This window comes from Aricia agestis, chromosome 2 (assembly GCF_905147365.1).
Source record: "Aricia agestis chromosome 2, ilAriAges1.1, whole genome shotgun sequence".
Taxonomy (NCBI): Eukaryota; Metazoa; Arthropoda; class Insecta; order Lepidoptera; family Lycaenidae; genus Aricia; species Aricia agestis.
In genome coordinates this window covers 24,117,105-24,140,022 of record NC_056407.1, presented here as the reverse complement: position 1 = coordinate 24,140,022, position 22,918 = coordinate 24,117,105, and the positions used below count along the sequence as shown (strand labels likewise).

The following is a 22,918-nucleotide window of genomic DNA, read 5'->3' as shown; positions in this document are numbered from 1 at the left end:
TATTAGGAGTGTCCTTAGATCGCAGACTTTCTGTCGATGCAAGTCGATAGTTTAGACGACAGAGTTTTTTAATCGGGACTTAACGCGACTTATTTAAGTAGTAATGCTACTACTTAAATAAGTCGCGTTAAGTCCCGATTAAAAAGTTTAATTATAATGCAACGCGAAAGTTTAAAATGTTATCTTAGACGACAGAGTTTTCTCAAACTGGCACTTTCATACAGTATGATTAACCTGAATAAAGTCGTTTAGGTACTTGAGACCAGAGACACTAAAGATCTTAGACAGACTGTTGCAATACAAGATAAGAACGACGAAAACAACGGCTCATATTATAATCAATTGTATAAGAGTCTGAATAAGAGCGACACAACAGCTGTTTTAACTTTTAAAGACTGTACTAGTTGTCGTAAAACAGATTCAAAATATAATTTATAATGTAAGACAAAACCATCAGCTCAAGACTAATGTGTCAAAACTTCCAACACTCCCAACTTTCAAGTAAACGCTTATTATATAGAGAAAAATTGTTATATAGAATAACGCTTGTTATATAGAAACTTGTTATAAGTATTAAGAATATTCTCTACAGCGTTGTTGAAAGGTTAACATTAGACATTATCCAATCAAAGCGTTATAGTTAATAGATTGGCGAAATTATAGCAAACAGCCTTAGAAACTGAGCAAAGTCTCGGTCGACAGAGAGCAGCAGAAAGTCTGCGGTCCGCAATGGCACTGAGGGTTAATTCAGACAGCAACGCGACGCGTAGACGCATTTCTAAATTTGTATGGATTTGACAGATTTGCAAGACGTCTCACGCAATTGAAATCTGTCAATTTGCAGTACTTTAGAAATGCATCTACGCGTTGCGTTGCGGTCTGAATTGGCCCTTAGACTAAAGTTACTTGTAAATGACAATTACTTTACACTTAAATAATGCTGAGCTGCTGTTATAGAATGTGGTAAATTACACTTTGTACCTTTTTTATACAATCTTAAATCTTGATGTTTCAGAAGTACAAACAGAATGGCCGTTTTCAATGAAATCACTTAGCCACTAATTACTTTTAAGTAGTACAATACCTGATTGTACTTTGTGGCACACAATTTTTCGAAATAAATATCGGCATTTTTACTAGGTATTTTATAACAATATTGTGTTTTTTTTTTTAAGTCCATTGCCAGATTGTGTAGAATGTAGATGGTATCACTCTATGGAGAACGTTGCTCGCAGTCGCCACTTAAATATTATAATATTATTGTACTCATAGATTAAGGATATTTATACCTGCATGATTGTACTTTTGGTAATTTTTGATAAGAAAACTAGATGACGCTGCGTGCAACAAGGTAACTTTGACACAATTTCGTCTTGTTAGCACAAAATGGACGGCAGATGTTAATCTCATTGCACCTCCTAAATTGTACAACTAATTCGTTAAATATTTATGCCAAAAATCCCTAAATATGTCATAAATTCATAATAAACAAAATGATAAAACATGAAATGAGACACATTTTCACTTATAGTGCGGCTAGTTTCTTGACACACATGGAGATGGCGCCACTGGTAATTTAATTTTAATTGACTTGACGTACATTTCTGAAGGCAAGTCATAGAAGCTGTCTCTGTATCTGCATTAAAAGTAGATTTTGGTACGATTAAAGAAAAATTATTTAATCGTACCAAAATCTACTTTTATACATACATTACATCGTCTTCAGTTAATCAATGTCTATTCATCAAGATTGCCGCACTATACATTTTAAAAGGTTTTTTTGGTACATGTACACCGCTGAGATCAATACCAAGTACCATTAAAATTATTATGAATAATGTGATAAAAAACTTAAAGCTTTTATTGAATTATTATTTTAAACTTGAGTGATTAATTAATTTAAACTGTAGAACTTGTGTCGTGACAAATTAACTAAATAAAAATTATAATATTAATAAATATTTGTATATTTTACTAGTCAATAAAAATATAAAATAATAAATTATTCATAACTTTTAAAACTACAAAATCACAATTATATCACCTTCTTAACCAAACAAAATAAATAGATAATGAGGGAGATACTCCCAATTTACTTACATAAATAAGTATGATGAAATTGAAAATATTATGAGCAAAGGAATGCTTTTTATAATGGTACATTCAGACTACGACACTAAAGGCCTGTTTCACCACTTCCTGATAATGCTATCCACCACTTAACTTGACAGAATATAGAGTATGAAGAATCTGTCAAATAAGCCTATTCGGCACCTTATCAGGAAGTGGTGAAACAGGCCCTAAGCCTTTGTAATTAAATACTCCATCAAGGTCTCAAATGTTTTTATATACCACCATATTTCTTATTATTATTGAACACTATCACCTAAGTGTTATAGTACAACAATATTGTAGCAAATTGTTGTGAACACATCCAAAAACACGTCGAACACTTATGTCGTAGTGTGAAGGGCTCCATAGCATAGTAATATTATGTAGAAGTAAATAAATGGCTCTGAGTAACTTTTGCGTAACATTGACAGACTTATCAATACAATTACATCAAGCGTACTTACTTAAAACGTCTACGTTGTGATAATAGTCAAAATAATATCATTAAGTAACTTAAAATTAAGTCATGGGCCCAATCGGAAAGTGGATCGAGAAAGAAAACTTCTTTCGCTCCCGTTTATTCTATAAAACCTTATTCTATGTATAAACATTACTGAACCTCACTATAAAGCTATATTTCGATACCTATATTACATCTAAGGACTATTTGCGCGCGAACTATGCGTGAAATCGCGCGTAATCGCGAACGCGTTCTGTACAAGTAACACTCTACGCTATCGAATCATTCAAACTCACCAACGGGCAGTGCTCTTTATAACCCCATTTACTCTGCCAGCGCTAAAAAAGTCCAAGATCATTGAGTCGATTGTATAGCTTGCAACAAGGCTTTACACAATACTTCAATCTGTAATTTTGACCATAAGTGCCAGCTTAATCTCAATAGGCCTCGGTTCCATACTCCAACAACCACGCGTAACCATGCGCGCTATGGCGCCACTAAACGCACAAGGATGCCTGGAATTTCCTATTGCATCATCTTCAGCTTAAACCTTAAGACTAAGTAGGAGACTATTCTGATGAATACGAAAAAGGCGCAGAGGGCGCCTACGTCGACCCAGAAGTTCGCCTGGTCCATTGTCATCTCTTTGAGGAAGTGACTCGGCGTTCGGAAATGACAATACGCTTCTGAGCAGTGCAGCTTCTCTCGCTTGAAGCCGTAGACTGACAGCATGGCGCCTTCGAAGCCGTAGCGTACGTAGCTGAGGTACGACACCCATTGGAGGTAGCCAGGAATGGCGTTGAAGTTGACGAAGAATCCAGAGAATAACACCACTGGGATGGTAGTGACCGGTCCCAGGTATACCCCTGTCTCTATGTTCATGGCTGCGCCTATGAGTAAGCCTAGGGATTGCGCTACCAGTGCCGTCAATATGTTAATAGTTGTAAACATGAGCACCCGGTCCGTCTGCATCGGCTGACCCGTCATGAAGTACACTATTATCACGTAAACGCCACTGAACACTATCTGAAAAGAGAACGTCAAAATTAGTTTTTCCATCATCAACTGAAGTAACTTTTTCATTATCCTCCATCAATGATAGATTATCAGCACTAAAATCATTTTATTCTCCTCATCCACGTCTTTGGTGATTCTCAGTGTAGCTGAATATAATTGAAAGACAAACATAATGTAAGTATTTCTTTATACTTTACAGTTACATAATATTAAGTTACTACAACTTAATATCTCTATTTAAATTCAGTATGAGCATTACCTGGAATGGTAGATCTGCTATAGTTTTCGCGAAGTAGAACGCCTTCAGAGAGTACCAATAGTTCAAATGCTCTCTCACAAACACGTTCATCTCTGTTGGGACTGAAAAAGAGAGAAAACACACGAATTGTCATTTTTGTCTCAAAAATCATTTTGGAGATTTAGGAAAATACCAAAATATGACACCATAACTATAACTATGGAAGTAAAACCAAAACACCAATTTCTATCGCTGAGAGTAGAAACAATAGTAACAAACTTACATGTCAGAATAGTAGGCATCATTGAAGTGAACATTGTGAACATGACGGTGAAGAAGATGCAACCGGCGTTGCTCATGACTTTCGCAGCGTCGTGTCCAATGTCATAATACAGGAATCCGATAAGAAGGCCCACTACGGTATGCGAGCATAGCCTCAAATGCGTAAGCGTCTGATCTCTCATTATACTCTTGAAGGTCCTCTTCAGTAGAATCCAGAACTGCTTCCAACCGGACGTCGGAAAGCCTGTCTTCTGAGTCTTCTTGGTGAAACTTTCGCTGGAGTCTAATAGAGACGTCGTGCAGGTGACTGGCGCTAGGTTGCTCGGGTTGGGGAGTTGCTTCTTCTCCGTGCTGATCGGTTCGGACATGTCTATCACAGTGCATGTTGGTTTATCTGTAAAATACAAAAAGAGTTTACACTAAATATTGTAATGTTAAAATAAACAGGCCATAATTTAATAATATTAGATGTTGGAATTCGTTGTCAGATGAAAACTGATAAACTTAAGATGGTTTTGGACGGTTTAATTACTAATTAGAGCAAGAGTCCAGAGATAGCAGACAAACAAAAAGAAGAGAAAACATAATATTATTGTATAATATTAATATGGACTATGTCAAATACAGAATACTTTATTATTTTAAAATCAAAACTAAAATAGTCAATACGAATTAGTAATTAGAAATACCGTAATCTGATTTTCTACACTTAACGCTAAGTGAAATTCGATCATGTGTGGTGGTGCGTGCTTACCTATAACGATTTCTAAGGCTTCTTTTGTCACGTTATTCTTACTTTGGTTGTTGTAATTACAATTAACTGGTCCGGAGGATGATGATGATGATGTTGACGTTTGCCCACGCCCACAATTTCCCTTGTTTACCGCCATCACTAATTTGTTGCCCCACTCCCCGTGTTCGCCCGTCGCTACCTCCATTACTGGAAAAGAATAGGTAAAGTTGATCCAATGGACAGAGTATAAATATCACAGAATTGAGACGAGACGAGATGAGACGAGATGTCGAAGAGTATTCATGTTTACATTCTAGATGGCAGTACCAGCACAAACAGTAAACAAAAAGTTATGTTCAACGTTTGACAACGTTTCTGACAATATTTTGACTTGTGCGTGTGTTAGATTGTGGTCGGTTTATTTATCTGTATGTACTTACTAGTAGCGCCCCTTTGCTCGGACTTTTGGGTAATATTCCCTATTTGTATTACTTTTGTCATCAGGTCGGTTCTTACCGAAACAAGAATAATTGTTTCGGTGCGACTGTACCTAAATTGCTCAAATATTTGATGACAGAGTAAATTGTAGAATGTTATTTATTTATTATTCACAATGTAACGGACATACCGATGACTCATTTGCAGAATCTCGCGGAAGTTATCATTATTAATGTTGTCTCGTATCATGAGTAATCTGAGTAGTATTTTGCATGAATCCAATATTGTTATTAACATTTAGGTCAAGGGCTCAATTACGAAATATCAAAGAATAATTTACACGCTATCTTATTCAAATAATACTCACTATAATCTGCTGGGTTGTGGTAACTTGGACAATTTAGACCCATTGTGGACAAAAATGGCACTAATCCACGCACCGGGCCTTGGTATATACACTGTCCTTCCGCCAGCGTGTACAGGAAGTCAAACATCTCAAACAACCTCGCCGACGGCTGGTGGATCGTGCATATGATGGTCCTGCCACCTCTCGCCAGAGATTTCAAGAGAGATATGCATTGGAAACACGACGAACTGTCCAAACCGGAGGTGGGCTCGTCGAAAAACATCACAGGAGGATTGTTCACCAGCTCCAGAGCTATCGACAGACGCTTCTTCTGACCGCCCGAGAGATTTATCGTCCTCGTGTCGCAGGCTTCTACTAATCCCAACATCTCCAGGATTTCGTTGATCACAATCTTCTTAGCGGTTATAGTCATGTCTTTCCCTAGTTTGAGATTGGCTGAGACGTGCATAGCTTCTGTTACGGTGAGATGCGGTAGGAGGCAGTCATCTTGCATAATGTAGCACGAAAGTTTCCTGAACCTGCGCAAGTTTCTTTCCTTCCCGTTGATTAGTATTGAGCCACTGACGTTTGATGTTCTGGAATGAGATATACCAAATTTTAGGATAATTGTATCTGTGACTTCTACGTAAGGCAATTCATGACACCAACTGAGATTAAATTATGATAAGCGTTGAGCTGGGGACGGTATTCTGATGCAAAGAAGTCACAATAGATAGAGAGACGAAAAGTTATATGTTATTTTGGATTTTAAAGGTGTTAATACTTTTAAGTAAATTCCAAATTAGTTTCATTGTATTTTGGACCTCAATATAAACGGTATTATTACTCACTTGTATCCTGCTAAAATATTCATTAGTGTACTTTTCCCAGCACCTGAGGGTCCCATTATGGCCGTCAGCTCGCTGGATTTAAAAGTTCCATTGATTCCCTTCAGCAGGGCCTTGTACCCTCGCTTCCTTCCTTCGCTGACTGAGTACGAGAGTTCGGAGAATTCGATGTCCACTGGCGGTCTTTTCGGGAGGTGTGTGAGAGCCGCCATGGGTTTCTTTTCGCCGCAGCCATTCGGGACTTTGGGAACCAGCCCGGTCATTCCGACCATACCGTTGCAAAGATTTATTTGGGAGCCCCTGGAATGAAACAAATTTCAAATTAAAGATTACAATAATTACTATCCCGAGTCATTTATTTTGATTCCAAAATGCATCTTTGTTTCTTATTCGATCCAGCGCGTTTTCTATTAAACTTTTACATAGTATTTTCACAACGAATTTTCATGAAATGTTGAATCAACGTCATTAACATTACATATAGGAAACGATCTGGATAGAAAAGCAGTATGCACTATGCAACTTCCATTAATGTTGCCTTAAAATATGGGTACATTTCAAATGACAAAATAAGTTGTACTTAAAGTATTTGACATGACGAGTTTAGGCTTCGGCCAAACCTACGCGTCAGTAAAAGCCTTTCCACGCGACGTGTTTTTGCGCACTGACGACGCGCGTTTCTGATGCGCTCGTCTTCTGCGCGTTTCCATCGCGTTTTGGCACATATCAAGTTTAAAAGATTACGATGCGAAACCGTAGATTATTCCCGCTCTGCAGACGCTCCCGCTTCACAGTCGCTTTGGTTGCGTAGGTTTGGCCGAAGCTTAACTGACTGGAATTACTAAAGTAATTGTTACTAGTTTGTAACTTAAAATTACGTCTAGTGTGAATTCTCCTTAATAATATGAATTAGCAGGAACGTGTTAAGTGTCGCAATGACGTGAATAATATAAAACTTAAGCCATATCATCCCCAAGTTGGGTAAAGAATAAAATATAATAAGGGTTCTGTACCGTTTTAGAGCTAAAATGGAACGAAAATTGTGCTTTTGTATTGGACCCAACTAAAAACACAAGGTTTATTTTATGTTGCTTTTGGTAAGTATTTGTAGAGTAGCCACAGAAATACATAAATAAAAATAAAATAAATAAAATAAAAATAAAATAAAATAAAACAAATACAGAAATACATAATTTGTGAAAATCTTAAACTGTCTAACTATAGCGGTTCTTGAGATACAGCCTGGAAACAGACAGATAGATAGACGGACAGGCAGACGGACAGACATCGAAGTCTCAGCAATAGGGTCCAGTTTTTACCCTTTCGGTACGGAACCCTAAAAAGCTATTTGTTCGTTATCATCGTCCCACATAATCTACACTTGAACTGAAACTTGGAACCGTTCCAAGACAATATACGGAGCGTTGTGAAACTAAGGTATTAATAGGTATGTAATTTACATTCTTCGTATAAAACTAGGTTGCTTTCTTAATCAGGGTTAGAAAGATAGTTAACGAAGTTTGAAAACGCCTGGTCTATCAAATCTAAGGTGGTTTTAAAATACTAGATGTATCATGTAAGTAGCCCGCTTTTTAATTTCATTAGTTTGTTAATCACATGGATGGTAACCGTTCTTTTTTCTTTACTAAGAATCTAGAAGTATGTATCTCCGAATTAAAATGTAATAAAAAACTGTTAAACTGTACACGTACTTTCATATTACATCAGATAATAATAAATATACTTAGGTAGAGTTTTTTGTTCTTGTCAATTTTTATATTTACCAACTACCAGGTTATGACGCGAACAGACTATGGTCTGAATTCTGATGCTCACATTTTAAAGCCCGATAATCTACGTTTCATAATCTTCTGACCTATTTCTTAGAAACATTATACTTAAACTCATATTACACTACTTACTGCAACATAACTTGAATAATAAAAATTTCATAAAGTTAACTTTGATATCGCGCTCATAATTTGAGCTCTTTATGTAAGAATTTTACGATATTAGTTCACGTACCTAAATTTTGTTACAAAGACATTATAATATAAATACACTAATATTATAAAAATATTTTGATTGTTTGTTTGTTTGAATTGAATAGGCTTCGAAACTACTAGACCGATTTGAAAAATTCTTTTACCATTGGAATCCTACATTATTTTTGCTGAACATAGACTAAATTTTATTTAGAAAAAAATAGGGTTCCGTAAGATATTTGGGTTTTTCGGACGCAAGGTGCAAAAAATCAACCAGAAAAGTTACTTATTTTGCGTACGCTGCCTAAACTATAAAATACTGTACCATAAAAATATAATGAAAGTAATTGTAAGTAGATCTTAATAAATATCTACAAAAAAGTCCGCGACACACTATACAATATACATATTATCTATGTCGAGTGAGGCACAATAACCATTTTTAGGGTTTCGTAGTCAACAAGGAACCCTTATAGTTTCGGTTTGTCCGTCCATCTGTCATTCTGTCTGTCGGTCGGTCTGTCTGTCCGTCTGTCTGTCCGCGGTTTTACTCAGAGACTATAATAGGACCAACAAAGCTGTAATTCGTCATTCATGCCGAATTACAGCTTTGTAGGTCCTAACTCCGTGCATGTCGGGCCACGCGGAATATAATAGGGTTCCGTAGTACCGTTTTTGAGTATTTTTGTATGGTCAGTGTATGTACCACCACAGTATAGCAATATTAGTCCCTATGTCATATTGCTATACTGTGGTACCACCGAGGAAGTTGATTCCTATGCAATTGACAGACCAACTGCAACGTGATTTGGTCGAATATGTCACTTCAATGTTAATTGTGATCTATCAGCTGGGTTTGACGTAACGCAACCAAACTACTTAGGTCCCCGATTTGCATAGGAATCAACTTCTCTGATAGTACATTTATAACGTGTTTTACACTACTAACAATAACATCTCAGTTACGTTCAAAAGAATTTGAACGAAAAGTTCCTTTATACTTCACCGAATATTTTTTTTAGTTGATCGACTATTTCTTAATAACTTATGAAGTCTTCTTAGCCGTGATAGTTTTCCTTTTAAATTCAGCATATTTCCTACTCCCATGATTATATTATATCCCGCTTGATGTGTAGGGGAGGTACCATATATATTCTTTTAAGATTTTATTATAATATATACCATTATGTCGGCATCATTATTATGTGCAATGTGCATTCAAGCCGGATTACAACTTTGTAGTCTCTGAGCAAAACCGCGAACAGAGAGACGGACAGACAGATAGACAGACAGACGAAAGGACAGAGCAAAACTATTATAAGGGTTCCTTGTTGACTACAGAACCCTAAAAAGTTATATTATTATTGCTGAGTTTTCTTTTTTTAAGAAAAATGTAAAGAGCCTTAGTTTGAAAGTGCTTTTAGTATTAACGTCACTTAGCAGGGGTGCTCAACATTTCTTGTCCGTGAAACATAATTACAGTGATTAACCCTGACGCGCGTGCTTCATACGTAGTTTTCATACATTTCATACAAATTACATAATATTCTGTTATTACGGTGTCTGGAGCAAGAGCTGGGTACTGAACTTTTCTTTAATGTTTAATTCCCACTCGCTACGATAGTATCGCACATTAAAATAAATAAATTATAAAAGTATTCTTAGTAACAACTTACAGCAAAATATATGAAACGAAACGGGGTTCATTTTTTTAGCCCCCGACAAAAAAGATGGGTGTTATTATGATTTGATTTTTTTTTCTTAGTTATCTTTAATGATTTTTAAATTATGTTTAAATTTATGTTGTATGTTTAATTATGTTTGTTTATTTACTGTTAATTATTTTGAAATATTAACGTTAACATTTATTATTATTTCGCTATCGCTGTTGAATCATGACTCATGAGTGTTGTCTCAATATTGACTCACTGTATCGCGTGATTTGTTTGTGTCAGTCTGTTTCTATTTTGCTCGGATTTTATTTACAAATAACTTGCTGACGTCAGCATTCATAAATAATTGTAATAGCACCGTTAAGCGTTAACTGAACTTCATGAATATTATAATATTTGCTTAAAACCGATCTAAGATTATGAATTTTTTATGCATAATACTTATTACTATAAATAGGAACGATAAAAATTGTTACCATGGACAATTATATTTTACATTTACGTCATAACTTTTTACTGTTTCTGATTTCAATACATTGAGAATAAACTGAATTATACATGCTTTAGCACCCCGGGCCTGCAAAAAGGTCCGCAATTTGTATACACGCATTATACAATGTGTTGTCCTTGTTTGTCTAGTAATTTCAAAACGTATAAGACAAAGACTAAATTGATGTAATGACATTAAAGTAACGCTTGCACACTGTGTACATATTTAAATAATTGAGAGGAACGTGTTCTCATTTTCTTTCTTTATCAATTAAAATCCTGAACCTTTACAATATATATTCTGTGCCTTTACTTAAAAAAGGTTGAGGATCCCCTCTCCCCAACTTTTGCAAGAACTCACGAAGTTACCATTTTTAAAACAGAAGAAGGAGAAGAAAAAATAGCCAGATTAAAACTCACCCCATCAGCTGTCCATTATTGAGCTGTTCTGGGGGTGATTTGACCGTGGAGAAGGTGACCTTGTCGTTCAGCTCCCCGCGACTGCCGCGCCCCATCAGCGGCAGGTGGATCTGGGTGCCCTTCGACTCCATCCTGGATCCGGTCACCGAGCCATCTTGGTGGAACCCCTGGAAATAATGGAGATGAGTTATTACTTTATTGGTCACGATTCACGAGTACATCAGTGGCGTAACAGTTGTAGAGCGGACTAGCGATACAAAAAAATATATTGACGGGAAGTGAGTTGATAGAAATGGCTTACGGCCGTTCCCAATATTTGATCTATCTCTGGTTTTGCCCTACTAGAGATAGGAATAGCTCACATTAGACATTAGAGACATATTATATTTTATATCAATTCGTGTTCAACATCAATCGGTCGTATGTCAAACCAGAGATAGATTGAATATTGGGAACGGCTGTAAGTCGTGTAGATGCATAACCAAAATTAATTGTTGGTCTGCAATAATTGCAAACCGACAATTAATTTTTAGGAGAATGGTTGCCATTCTCCTAAAATATATTTTTTTGCAATATTGGTCTGACGAATTTAAAAAATACTGTTTTATTTGAAACTTTTACGTAAAAACTGAACGAACGAACTGAACGGATGAATTATGAAATGTATATCTTGGTTTATGCTCGGGATTTACATAAAGGCAGTATTTTATTTCGAAAAAGAACAGTATAAGAAATACTATAATAAAGATAATGCGCATATCTCAAGTTTCTAGAGTAATGTTGTTCAAATGAACATATTTAAAAAGTATTTAGTATTTTAGGCCCAAAAACGTTGCTAGAGATCATTAGTTCGGCACTAACGACCTACAATTTAAAGTTATGCATAAAATGATAGTGATAGTGATATCAGCTAGAATCCCTTGTAACGAGAAAATAATATATCGCTGGCTGGAAGCTGGCTCGACGCCAACATTTTAGTACTTTCGGACTTCGGTGATATTCGACGAAATTTATTAAAACTAGCCTAAGGGAAAACCATTTTATTTTTTACTCTGTTTGTCCCAAATTTTCCAGGAAATTCGGTTTGTCAGATAAATAGCCCAATAGAAATTGAAATTATTTTAGTAATTTTTAAAACCAATTTACAGTAAATTTCCTTAATAATTATTATAAACGCAAAAGTGTATGTCTGTCTGTCTATTTATTTATCTGTGTGTTACTTTTTTACGCTCACACCTCAGTACCTGCTGGAAGTACAACAATACAACAGCACATTCAAGTTGCTAACAACATCCAGTCAAATAAGAACATAAGGAAAGTAGACACAGAAGGTAAATACATGAAAGCTTGTACAGTGTACACAGTGTAGGGCAGACACGTGCAGGTTACGTAAGGCAGACTTATGAATGTTCAGCGTTACCCTAAGCCTTGACGTACAATAACGTGGGTGTCGAACTTGTGGGACCTATACGAGTAGATAGATGTACACTTTAATGGAATACCCAATAAAGTAATCAGTCACTACTCACTTAGCAAATTAGTTCCTAAAATAGATCAGATACCTTTTAAACTGTTTGTACACCAACTGCGAAAATATATGTAATATGATCAAAAATGTTATCAATGTATGGAAGACTCTCACGCAAAACTTATCAGGTTTTAATTGTTATTTATACTAGGCAGTAATTGAGGCTTCCTTGGCTGAACCCAAGGAAAAATACAGCGTGGGATACTGTCGTTATATACCCTTCTTAACACACATGTTAACTCTTTACATTGATAAATAAAAACCGTGGAAAGAAGCTAAACCGTGGAAGAAAGCGCTACGCAATGGCAAGACCCTATCCTATATACCCCGGTTACAGGTATATAATATAATATCTACATTATACATGTTAGTGTCTAAAGACATTAGGCCGAAGTTACGCGGCGTAAATTCCGCATGATTACGCCCGCAATGTATTTTAAATTACCGATGACACACTATTCCGTCGCGTTCCGTCCGTATTTTGTATGCGTTTGACATTGCGGACGAAATCATGCGGAATTTACGCCGCGTAAAATAAAATAAATAAAAATAAAAAATGTTTTATTTCTGAGTAAATTTGAATCAAATTTTTTCAGAATGTCTACCTGATGCCTACCACCGGTTCGGGAACTACCCCGGCGAGAAGAACCGGCGTAAGAAACTCGCACGGGTTCCACTTTTTACCAAAAAAGTGAGAGAAAAATTATTCTTTTAAAATAAAGTTTACAATTTTGTAACTTAATATTATATACAATGTCAACATACATAATTGTAAGTCATAATATAATAATGTAGAAGTAGCCTTGCAAGAAGCCATCCTACTCCCAAGATGTGCCATCTTCTATGAAATCATTGACCTTATAATAAGCTTTGGCACACAAACGCTCTTTGACTACTTTTTTAAATTTATTAATGGAAAGATTTTGAACGTTTTCTGGGATTTTATTGTAAAGGCGTATACATTGACCTTTAAAAGATTTACTGACTTTACTAAGTCTGATCACTGGCATGTCCAGCTTGTGCTTATTTCTAGTATTTCTACAGTGAATGTCACTTTTAACTTTAAATTTATTTATATTTTTTCTAACATATATTACATTATCCAAAATGTATTGAGAAGCAACAGTTAGAATACCAATTTCTTTAAATTTATCTCTCAGAGATTCTAAAGCAGACATTTTATAAATAGAACGTATGGCTCGCTTCTGCAGCACAAATATTGTATTAATGTCGGCAGCGTTTCCCCATAAAAGGATTCCATATGACATCCTACTATGAAAATAACTAAAATATACTAATCGTGCCGTGTCTTCGTCAGAAATTTCTCTAATTTTTCTGACTGCATATGCTGCAGAACTGAGCCTACCTGCTAGATTAGCAATGTGAGGACCCCACTGTAATTTACTATCAAGTGTAATACCTAGGAATACAGTGTTATCTACCAAATTCATCTTCTCATCATTTAATAGCACATTGGTTTGGACTTGCCTAACATTGGGCAAAGTAAACTTTATACATTTAGTTTTACTAGAATTTAAAAGTAAGTTATTAACATTAAACCAATGTACTATTTTTGAGAGAGCACTGTTTACCTCGTCGTAGTTCGACTGTTGTCGCTTCACTTTAAAAATAAGTGAAGTGTCATCAGCAAAAAGCACTATCTCATTATTATTATCCTTTACTAGATAAGGTAAGTCATTTATATAGATGAGAAATAGAAATGGGCCTAAGATAGATCCCTGTGGGACACCTAATTCTATTTTGGTTCCATTGGACCTTTTACTATTTACCTCAACCCTTTGAGTCCTATTTTTAAGGTAAGAAGTCAAAAGGCTGAGAGCAGAGTCCTTTATGCCGTAGTGGCGCAGTTTCCTGATCAATGTAGCATGCTCAACACAATCGAAGGCTTTGGAGAGATCGCAAAACACACCTAAGGCATCCTGCGACTCCTCCCAAGCTTCAAAAATACTACAAAGAAGTCCTATACCAGCATCCGTTGTGGATCGACCCTTAGTAAATCCGTATTGGTTATCGTGCAGCAAATTATTTGAATTCAAATGCACTAGTAATTGTTTTAAAATAATTTTTTCAAATATTTTACTAAAGGTCGGTAGAATCGATATAGGCCTGAAATTAGTGGGATCCGATTTAGTCCCGGCTTTAACTTCGGCCTAGTGTGTTTAGAAACTTAAAGTTAGTGTTTATGATTCTATAATATTTACTAGCTTGTTTTTTTAATGCCACAAAGTAAATAAACCTGAAATTACGTAGCTCTGTATCTACAAACACGATACATCTAACACCCACCCCTTCGCGAGCTGAAAACAAACACTCAACTGTAGAGGCACTTTACTTTTGTATTATGATTAAAAAACCGGAAAATCAAGAAAATGAAAACCATTTTCGTGGAAGCACATAATATTATGTTCTTAACTTTAATTTTTTTTAAACCTAAAGAAAGCTAGTGTGGAAAAACTTCAGGTAAAAGTGTTGAGTGATTTAAGCCCACTTGAGACCTATCTTAAGTTAGCCCTGTGATGTGTTATATATAATTATTATATCATGCCTTTACTGTGACAACGAGAGAAATAGCATTTTAATCTACGGTAACATTCAAAACCCGACTGCCGTATGTCAGTCCTTTTTTTGATAGGGTTTGTTTTACGCCTTCCCGGGTTTGGGGCGATCGGCCCCCGGGGTATATGGGACTCCCCAGCAGGGTCTACCCACTAAAACTCCATGTTTCACTTCAAGGCAGAGTTGCGGGTGATAAAACCTACCGTACCTCTAACAATTATTGTCCACATCATGCAGACCCGTAGTCGGTCGGCGCATGTCGGTCCTACAGATACACAAATAGATACTGGGTAAATTTATGGAAAGAAGAATTTGACCCATTATTTCTGAAATAGTTCTCTCAACCTCTGGCGATCCCCCTTTAGAATCTTCGCGACTTCGTTTCGGTGACGGTTGCCGGTTTTTTTGAAACCAGGCCAGTTACGCAGGAATAATTTTTGTAGTGCCTATGTGTGTGCGCATTACACAAGAACATTCTCAATTCCTATACTCTCATAACCCAGTGAGACGGAAGACCGACACGACCGGCGAGAGATCAGGCGCAGGATCGACTTTTGACATGCCCATCCGACACATGGATCATCTTACTTGTCAAACAATCAGGTGATCAGCCTGCATTGTCCTAAGTCCTAACCAAACTTGGAAATAACATGTTTTCAACGAGGGAATCGAACCCACGACCTCCGAGTCAAGTTACTATGGTGTACAGTGTACTAAATCTTATATCTTTAATATCTTTACACGAGCAATTCTTGTATACTATATAATATGTATATAATTGGAATCTCGGAATCGGCTCCAACGATTTTCATGAAATTTAGTGTAAGGGGGTTTCGGGGCGATAAATCGATATAGCAAGGAGTAATTTTTAGAAAATGTCATTTTATTCGTGTTTTATCGAATACCTAAATTAAAAACTAAACCTGAATTAAATAGCTAGGGGATGTTTACGTAGCATATTATAGTTTTTTTGCAGACATCTCATAGACAACTAGTATTGTTTCTTTATTTTGTGGTTTTCCTCAGACAGAAAACAAGTCACTTATCAGTCAAGATTATAATAGTGTAACATTTTAATTCGTGTAATTTAATCGTATTGTCATGATTTGCGCGCACCTGCTGCCTTCTGCAGCGTAGAAACTACGCAGCATTATTTGACAATTATTGTAGTATCACTGAACAAAGTACGTTTTAACCAACAGCCAAAAAAGTAGAATGCTATCAGGAAAATCCAACATTTTTATTGAAAACGGTATATTAATTGTAATCTAAACAGTACAGTCGACGTCAAAAGTAAAGTTCAAAATTACTCTCATACTATTAGCACAGTGTAATCTATTTATTACACTGTGCCATTAGTATAATAAATATTACAGTCTTAAAAAGTACTATGTATAAAAACTATCTGAGGGATTTGGATTTAATTTGACGCTATCTCTTGTATATCTTAACGGTTAATGACCTAGACGTACAATGCAAAGTCTGTTTGTCTAACCAGATTACTAAATACAAACTTCCTACTTCGTTTAACCTACATTGTGATGTTCATCAGACAAACTCTTTGTACCAATACCTAAGTGTATGTAAGTTCGTATCTGCGGCAAATAATACGCAGTCTTCGTCCTTTATAAGTCCTTTCCGGAATTCAAAGTATATCCATACCGAAATTCAGCAAAATCAGTTTACGGGTTTAGACGTGAAAAGGCAACAAGCAGAAAGCTGGCTAACACACTTTTGCATTTATAATATTAGTAAAGATAGTATTCGCTTGTACCAAAAAGCTTCTTCAAATTACTAACTATAACTTTAAATGAAATTCAACTTTACGGAGACACGATGTTGGGTCACGAAACTTTAAACTTAGACCCTTGAGACACGCTTTAGAGTTTAGACCTTATCTTCTAATTGTGTTAAGTGAAGTAGCCCTTGGGATAGACGTCTCATAGCTTAGGAAGCCACGACCCACAGAAAGCCCTTCAAAATTTCAAGCCCATCCAATAGATCAGTAACATTGAGTTGACAATTGACATAACCCATTAGCTATGTCCACACTATGCGCTTTCGTCTTCAATTTTCGTCATCTTCTTTCATTCAATTTTCGTTTTGGCGCATTCAATAATAGAATACGTCAACGAACGCAACGCCAACATTGTCATTTTTGTTTTTTGGATACGGTCAGAGGGCATGCGCCGCGGGCATGCCTCACATTCGCTGTTGACTGCGCTATAACGCATGCCCTTGACGAACAGAAAAAGGCACAGTGTGGATAAAGCTATTCGCCCAGTATCTGCCTTTGTATCGATTCCTTTGATTGTTTCATACCACAATAACTTAACATTTTTTAAGACAAACAGAATTTATAAAAGTTAGAAAGCCGAAATTTTAATGCTGACAATTCATGTGCTCCTAAACCCAATATTGTTTGGGTTAAAGAAAAACCGTAGCGCTACGGCCTACGGCATACGATACACGTCTACAAGGATTAAATCACCTCTTAGGCGAAAACACGGCCCCAGGGGCGCGTTTGCTAAAATTATAGCACCTTCTACGCACCTTTCTACGTAAATTGAAATTAAAGTTGTATAGATGTTCTCACTTATTTTTGACCGACTTCCAAAAAGGAGGAGGTAATACGTTCGGCTGTATGTATTTTTTTTTATGTATGTTCAACGATTACTCAGCCGTTTGTGGTCCGATTTACAAAATTATTTTTGTGTTGTATAGGGTTTGACTCGAATTTGGTACCATGTTAATAAAAGTGGTGACCTGATGATGGGATCCATGAGTAATCGAGGGAACTCCTCAAAATTTATATGGAAACATATAGTGATTTTGATTTTTTCTGAAGTGTTTTAAGCATATACTACCAAAAAGTAAGATTTTGCACCAGGATGTATCCTGGTTCCGAAGGTACCCAACAGAACTTTTGAATCCTTATAGATACAAGTTCGAGGATTTTGGCTTTATTTAAACTACTCCAGGCAAAAGCCAATGGATTCTACATTATTTCTGCTGAACATAGGCTAAATTTTATTTTGGAAAAAATTGGGTTTCGTAACATATTTGGGTTTTTCGGACGCCAGGTGTAAAATCAATCAGAAAAGTTACTTATTTTGCGTACGCTGCCGAAACTATAAAAGATAGAACCATAAATTTTATAAGTAATTATAGATCTTATAAATATCTACAAAAAAGTCCGCGACACACTATACTTATCTATGTCGAGTGAGGCACAATAACCATTTTTTTATTTAAAAATCTTGAATTTTTTTGGACTACATTTAAACGCGTTTATTTTACTTATGCTATTAATCCTTATGAAAATAAATTATTTCATCACTAAGTACAGTTTATGTAGATAACATTTGGTCTTTAAATGATTAAAATTGGACGTTTAGTTTTGAACTTATGGCAAAATTAAAATATAACGACAGTGGGCGTCACCAAGCGGGGGTGCGTGTGCGGGAGGAAGACAATCTGTGCAATGTGCACTATATTTAAATGCATCCCTTCGGATAATGACTGCGTCCGCGTCGTCGATGTCAGTATTGGAGTCTGTGAATTGAAAATGTGAATACGTGGGAGAGCCATGCTTCGGCACGAATGGGCCGGCTCGACCGGAGAAATACCACGTTCTCACAGAAAACCGGCGTGAAACAGCACTTGCGCTGTGTTTCGTCGAGTGAGTGAGTTTACCGGAGGCCCAATCCCCTACCCTATTCCCCTCTCTTCCCTCCCCTATTCCCTTCCCTTCCTTACTATATTAACCTATTCCCTCTTAAAAGGCCGGCAACGCACTTGCAGCTCTTCTGATGCTGCGAGTGTCCATGGGCGACGGAAGTTGCTTTCCATCAGGTGACCCGTTTGCTCGTTTGCCCCCTTATTTCATAAAAAAAAAAAAACCTGGAAATCATTTTGCTGACCGAGTCTTTCCTGGGTAGGCTTTTTGCAGCCGTAACCGACATCCACGCGACCGGAGCCGCGGGCGACCGCTAGTAATAATATGTACAACTCTAAGACAACGAGCTATAAGTAATATAGCCTTGTGGTCTCATAGGTAACTAAAAAGGGTAAAATTATTATTTTTTAACAAAAAATAATAATATTATTCCAGATCACACACTTAGGTATGATAACTGCCCTAGATAATATGAGTATATATTCGCTGTAGAAACATTTATAGGGTATCAATTCTCAGTTTCTGATTTTTATTTACAGGAGTTTGTCTCTCACTATCTAAAAATGTGGAAAGATGGACTTTAGTAAAAAAACGTTTTAATGTTTTCTGCGACTTTGTCGACCAAAAATTGTTTGTGATAAAAACTATTCCTTTAAGTAATATTATGTGCGTTACGTTTTGGAGTTGAGGTTGAATTTTCTATGTTCTGTTTTCGGTAAATTGCTTCGATGCGCTTCGACCGTATAAATTGACTCTAAGTCCTCGTCAGCATAATGGTACTGTGTGCCTAATGGGACATTTATTGGGCCTACCTGAATAAGCGTAGCACTAGCGAACATCACGTAAGCACAGATCACACAAGACTACGTCTAAACGTTGACGTACATAATATATGGCAATCGTCAGATATAAATTATAATCAATTAATCGGTTCACTATCAGTACTTACGAACTTAGCAACGGATACACATTATCTTAAGCCATGCACAGATTTCAATGTTAAGATTCATGGTCTATTCACTCATTTACAAATTACAATGTAGGTGATGTAAAAAAATATATTCTAGTACCAATTTTCCATTTATACTACTAGATGACGCCCACAACACCATTGCGCCTAAATTTGTCCACGAGACTCGGACTCAAAGTATTACCATACGGTTTAAGTGTGAAGACTATAAATAATATTACGATTCCAACTTTCCGTCTATTTTCTATAATAAAAGATGAGCCTGTGCTAGTTTTTTTCGGCGAGCTATGAAATGAGTCTTTGCGGGAACGACGACGGAAAACGTTTTAAGTATAATATTATGTATAATATTATGGTGTACTTTAACAGCACCTACAATGTATATTACAATAAAATTAAGAGAACTTATATCTTCCATCCATAGTTCTCAACAAGCAATACTTACATTATAATTACTATAGTTTTCATACACACAAATATTTTGTGCCACCATTCTCACTTAGTTTTAGTAAAACAATGAACTTGCACGATTTTCAAACATTTAATTCATAAAATATCCATTTATAAAATGTTGCCACATTTTTTCATATTTTGTAAATCACAAAATTTTTAAATTATTATCTTCTTTCTACAAGATTACAAAATACCAACTGAAAGGTAATTATAATAATGCAAAGTATTTAAAAGTAAAATCAGCGTAATCTACAGATTATTATTTAATGACGCAAAATGAGACTGATAAAAAAGCTGAATTAGTTCTAACACTTCTAGAAAAAAAATCTGTCTATGGCCATTCACGAATCGCGACTTAAACGAATCTCATGATAACTCTCAAGTCTCAAGATAAAATCCGACCAAAATCTTAAGGCCTAGATTCAAAATTGCGTCAAAAAACGTAAAAAATAAGTTATAATTTATGAATACCTACTAATAATTGTATGTCTCTAATCTCTATAATAGAGTTCACTGTGATAAAAGCAGCCCTGAAAGTTAATGTTGGGGCACTAATAAGCCCTTACATGAATTTCCCTATACAAATTATTTTAAAAGTTGCTATCGCAGCGCCGTTACTGTCGCAACTCACAGACAACAGTTAACTCTATACAAGGACACATACGCTACCTAAAGTTTTACTTATCAATATTTCTCTATGTTCTACGTCTCTAGTCCACCGACGCTGCGAACTGCGAAACAGTGGCGAACCGATTAAGAGCAGGTACACATTGGGCGTTTTGAGAGGGCGCGCCAGTAACGCGCGCTTGCATGTGTACGCTTCAATAGAATCCGGGGTTCCCAAACGCGCATTAGCAAAGCGCGCGCTTCAAATTGTGTACCTGCTCTTACCGTCTCATCCGCCACACGACAGTGCCTTATATTGCATCTTGCTCTATTGCTGTTTCGCAGAGTTTTCGCAGTTCGCAGTGTCGGTGGACTAGAGGCGTTAACATTTTGCTAAATAAACCTCAAGTCCTATGTAAAAATCCATGTTAATAATCAAAGCTCCTTTGTAGCTATAAATAGGAGTTATTTATTACACGTCTTAGCGGACTCGGTGACGCCAACGTAATTCCATTACGTTTGCGCGGTAGAACCAACAGTTGAGTAAACATTTAACTACTAGCGCTAGCTAACCACGGAACCATTTAAAGGAATTTCCCAACGAAATCTTCAGAAGACAATCTCAAGATGTATGAAGCCCAAGTTTGTATAATTAAGCTTGTGTTTCAGAGTTTTTTGAGGTAAAAAATTTAGAGGCATTGTTTCCTTGTTTTGGTATATATGTAGGTTAACCCACATCAGCCGGTATAAGATGCGCACAGCGAGATATCTCACTCTCGAGCTTAGTTATATTGTCGATATCGATATATAATCTCTTTTTCCCTTACATGCGTATTGCGTACCTACGTCGAGAGATAAATTTCTCGTTCGTAGACTAGCTTCACAGATATGTAATAGGTATAATATTATACCGACAAACTACTCTTCACGTTTGTCAAAATCTTGACAAAACTCGATAAAAATGTGTTGTCATGTTAGGGTTCGTAGACAAAAATAGCGCAGATTAAGAAAAAAACACAATTATCAGTAATTTTGACGACAGTTCGTAACTTTTCTCTTCGTGTCGTACTGCACTTCCAATTTAAAATTTCATCTCGTTAAAGGTAGGCTCGCCAACTTTTCAGCTTTTTATATATGCTTCTAATTGGTAGCTGGTATATAAAACATTTTAATTGTGATAGTTATACAAACGGCACTGGTCTTCGGAAATGTCTAATGAGTAATACGTAATACATCCTCAGGGAAATCAAGGCGAGCCATTAAAACATTAAAGACAACTGAGAATATTATTCCACATAAATATTAAAATTACTTTTTCTTTTAGTTTGTGTTAATGGCACATTAGAGTAAAAAAGTTACGTCCTCATATTTTCTGGTTTATCCCCGTTTTGGAGTCTAAAACGACTACTGTCACCAATTTGCAAATTAGCTCGTGTGCATATAATGCAATAAAGTCGTAATTCCAACTTCGTAAAATTGGCCTTCAAGTCTGAGAACCCAAAAGTAACTCTTACTAAGCTGTTGCTTTTACTTACACAGTACTTCTGCATATATCGATTAGAAATCACAGTACCCAAGTCCGGAACACCATTAGAGCCGATTTCCACTTCGGAAGCGATGTGAACCGTTGTGAATATGCAATGAGGGTACAGCTGAACTCACACTACGTGAGGAGCATGCGGCCATGACAATGTATTAATGACATTGACTTTATTAGAGAAGATACTGCGGGCAAGTTCCGAAATTTGACCCAGTTTACTGGCTGCTTATGACGTCTTGCATCCTACGCCGCATTCTACGGTGTGCCGGATGAGACAAGTGTGACGTATTATAATGACATGATGTCATTGAAATCACAACAAAATCATGTAGGTACGTTAATCAATATAATACTATCGTTCCGAAGAACGATTTAACAAAATTGTATGATTCTACAGGATGTAACAAAATTAAGTGATAATACTCTATGGTGTGTATGTGTCCCTTATATAGAGTTCACTGTGAAAGTAGCAACTCTGAAAGAGCAAAATTATTTTTGTGATTTGTATGGGGCAAGCGTCCGTC

At 36.3% G+C, this 22,918-nt stretch overlaps 1 protein-coding gene across 3 annotated transcripts in view; it reads right to left on the bottom strand.

Moving 5' to 3' along the window:
- Window positions 1-2,257: 2,257 nt before the first annotated feature.
- Window positions 2,258-22,918, bottom strand: part of LOC121738976 (ATP-binding cassette sub-family G member 4) — a 40,047-nt gene continuing 19,386 nt past the window's right edge. The window contains exons 2-9 of one of the 3 annotated variants that reach the window (XM_042131293.1): window positions 18,810-18,814; window positions 11,042-11,208; window positions 6,478-6,774; window positions 5,648-6,222; window positions 4,864-5,049; window positions 4,111-4,503; window positions 3,849-3,949; window positions 2,258-3,598 (exon numbers count right to left, since the gene is read on the bottom strand). In XM_042131293.1, the coding sequence (XP_041987227.1) occupies window positions 3,098-3,598; window positions 3,849-3,949; window positions 4,111-4,503; window positions 4,864-5,049; window positions 5,648-6,222; window positions 6,478-6,774; window positions 11,042-11,172 (2,184 nt within the window). In that variant the 5' untranslated portion in view covers window positions 11,173-11,208; window positions 18,810-18,814 and the 3' untranslated portion in view covers window positions 2,258-3,097. Of the gene's footprint in view, window positions 3,599-3,848; window positions 3,950-4,110; window positions 4,504-4,863; window positions 5,050-5,647; window positions 6,223-6,477; window positions 6,775-11,041; window positions 11,209-18,809; window positions 18,815-19,637; window positions 19,671-22,918 lie in introns of those variants that run through there. The other 2 variants (XM_042131280.1, XM_042131287.1) reach the window with 2 other exon arrangements.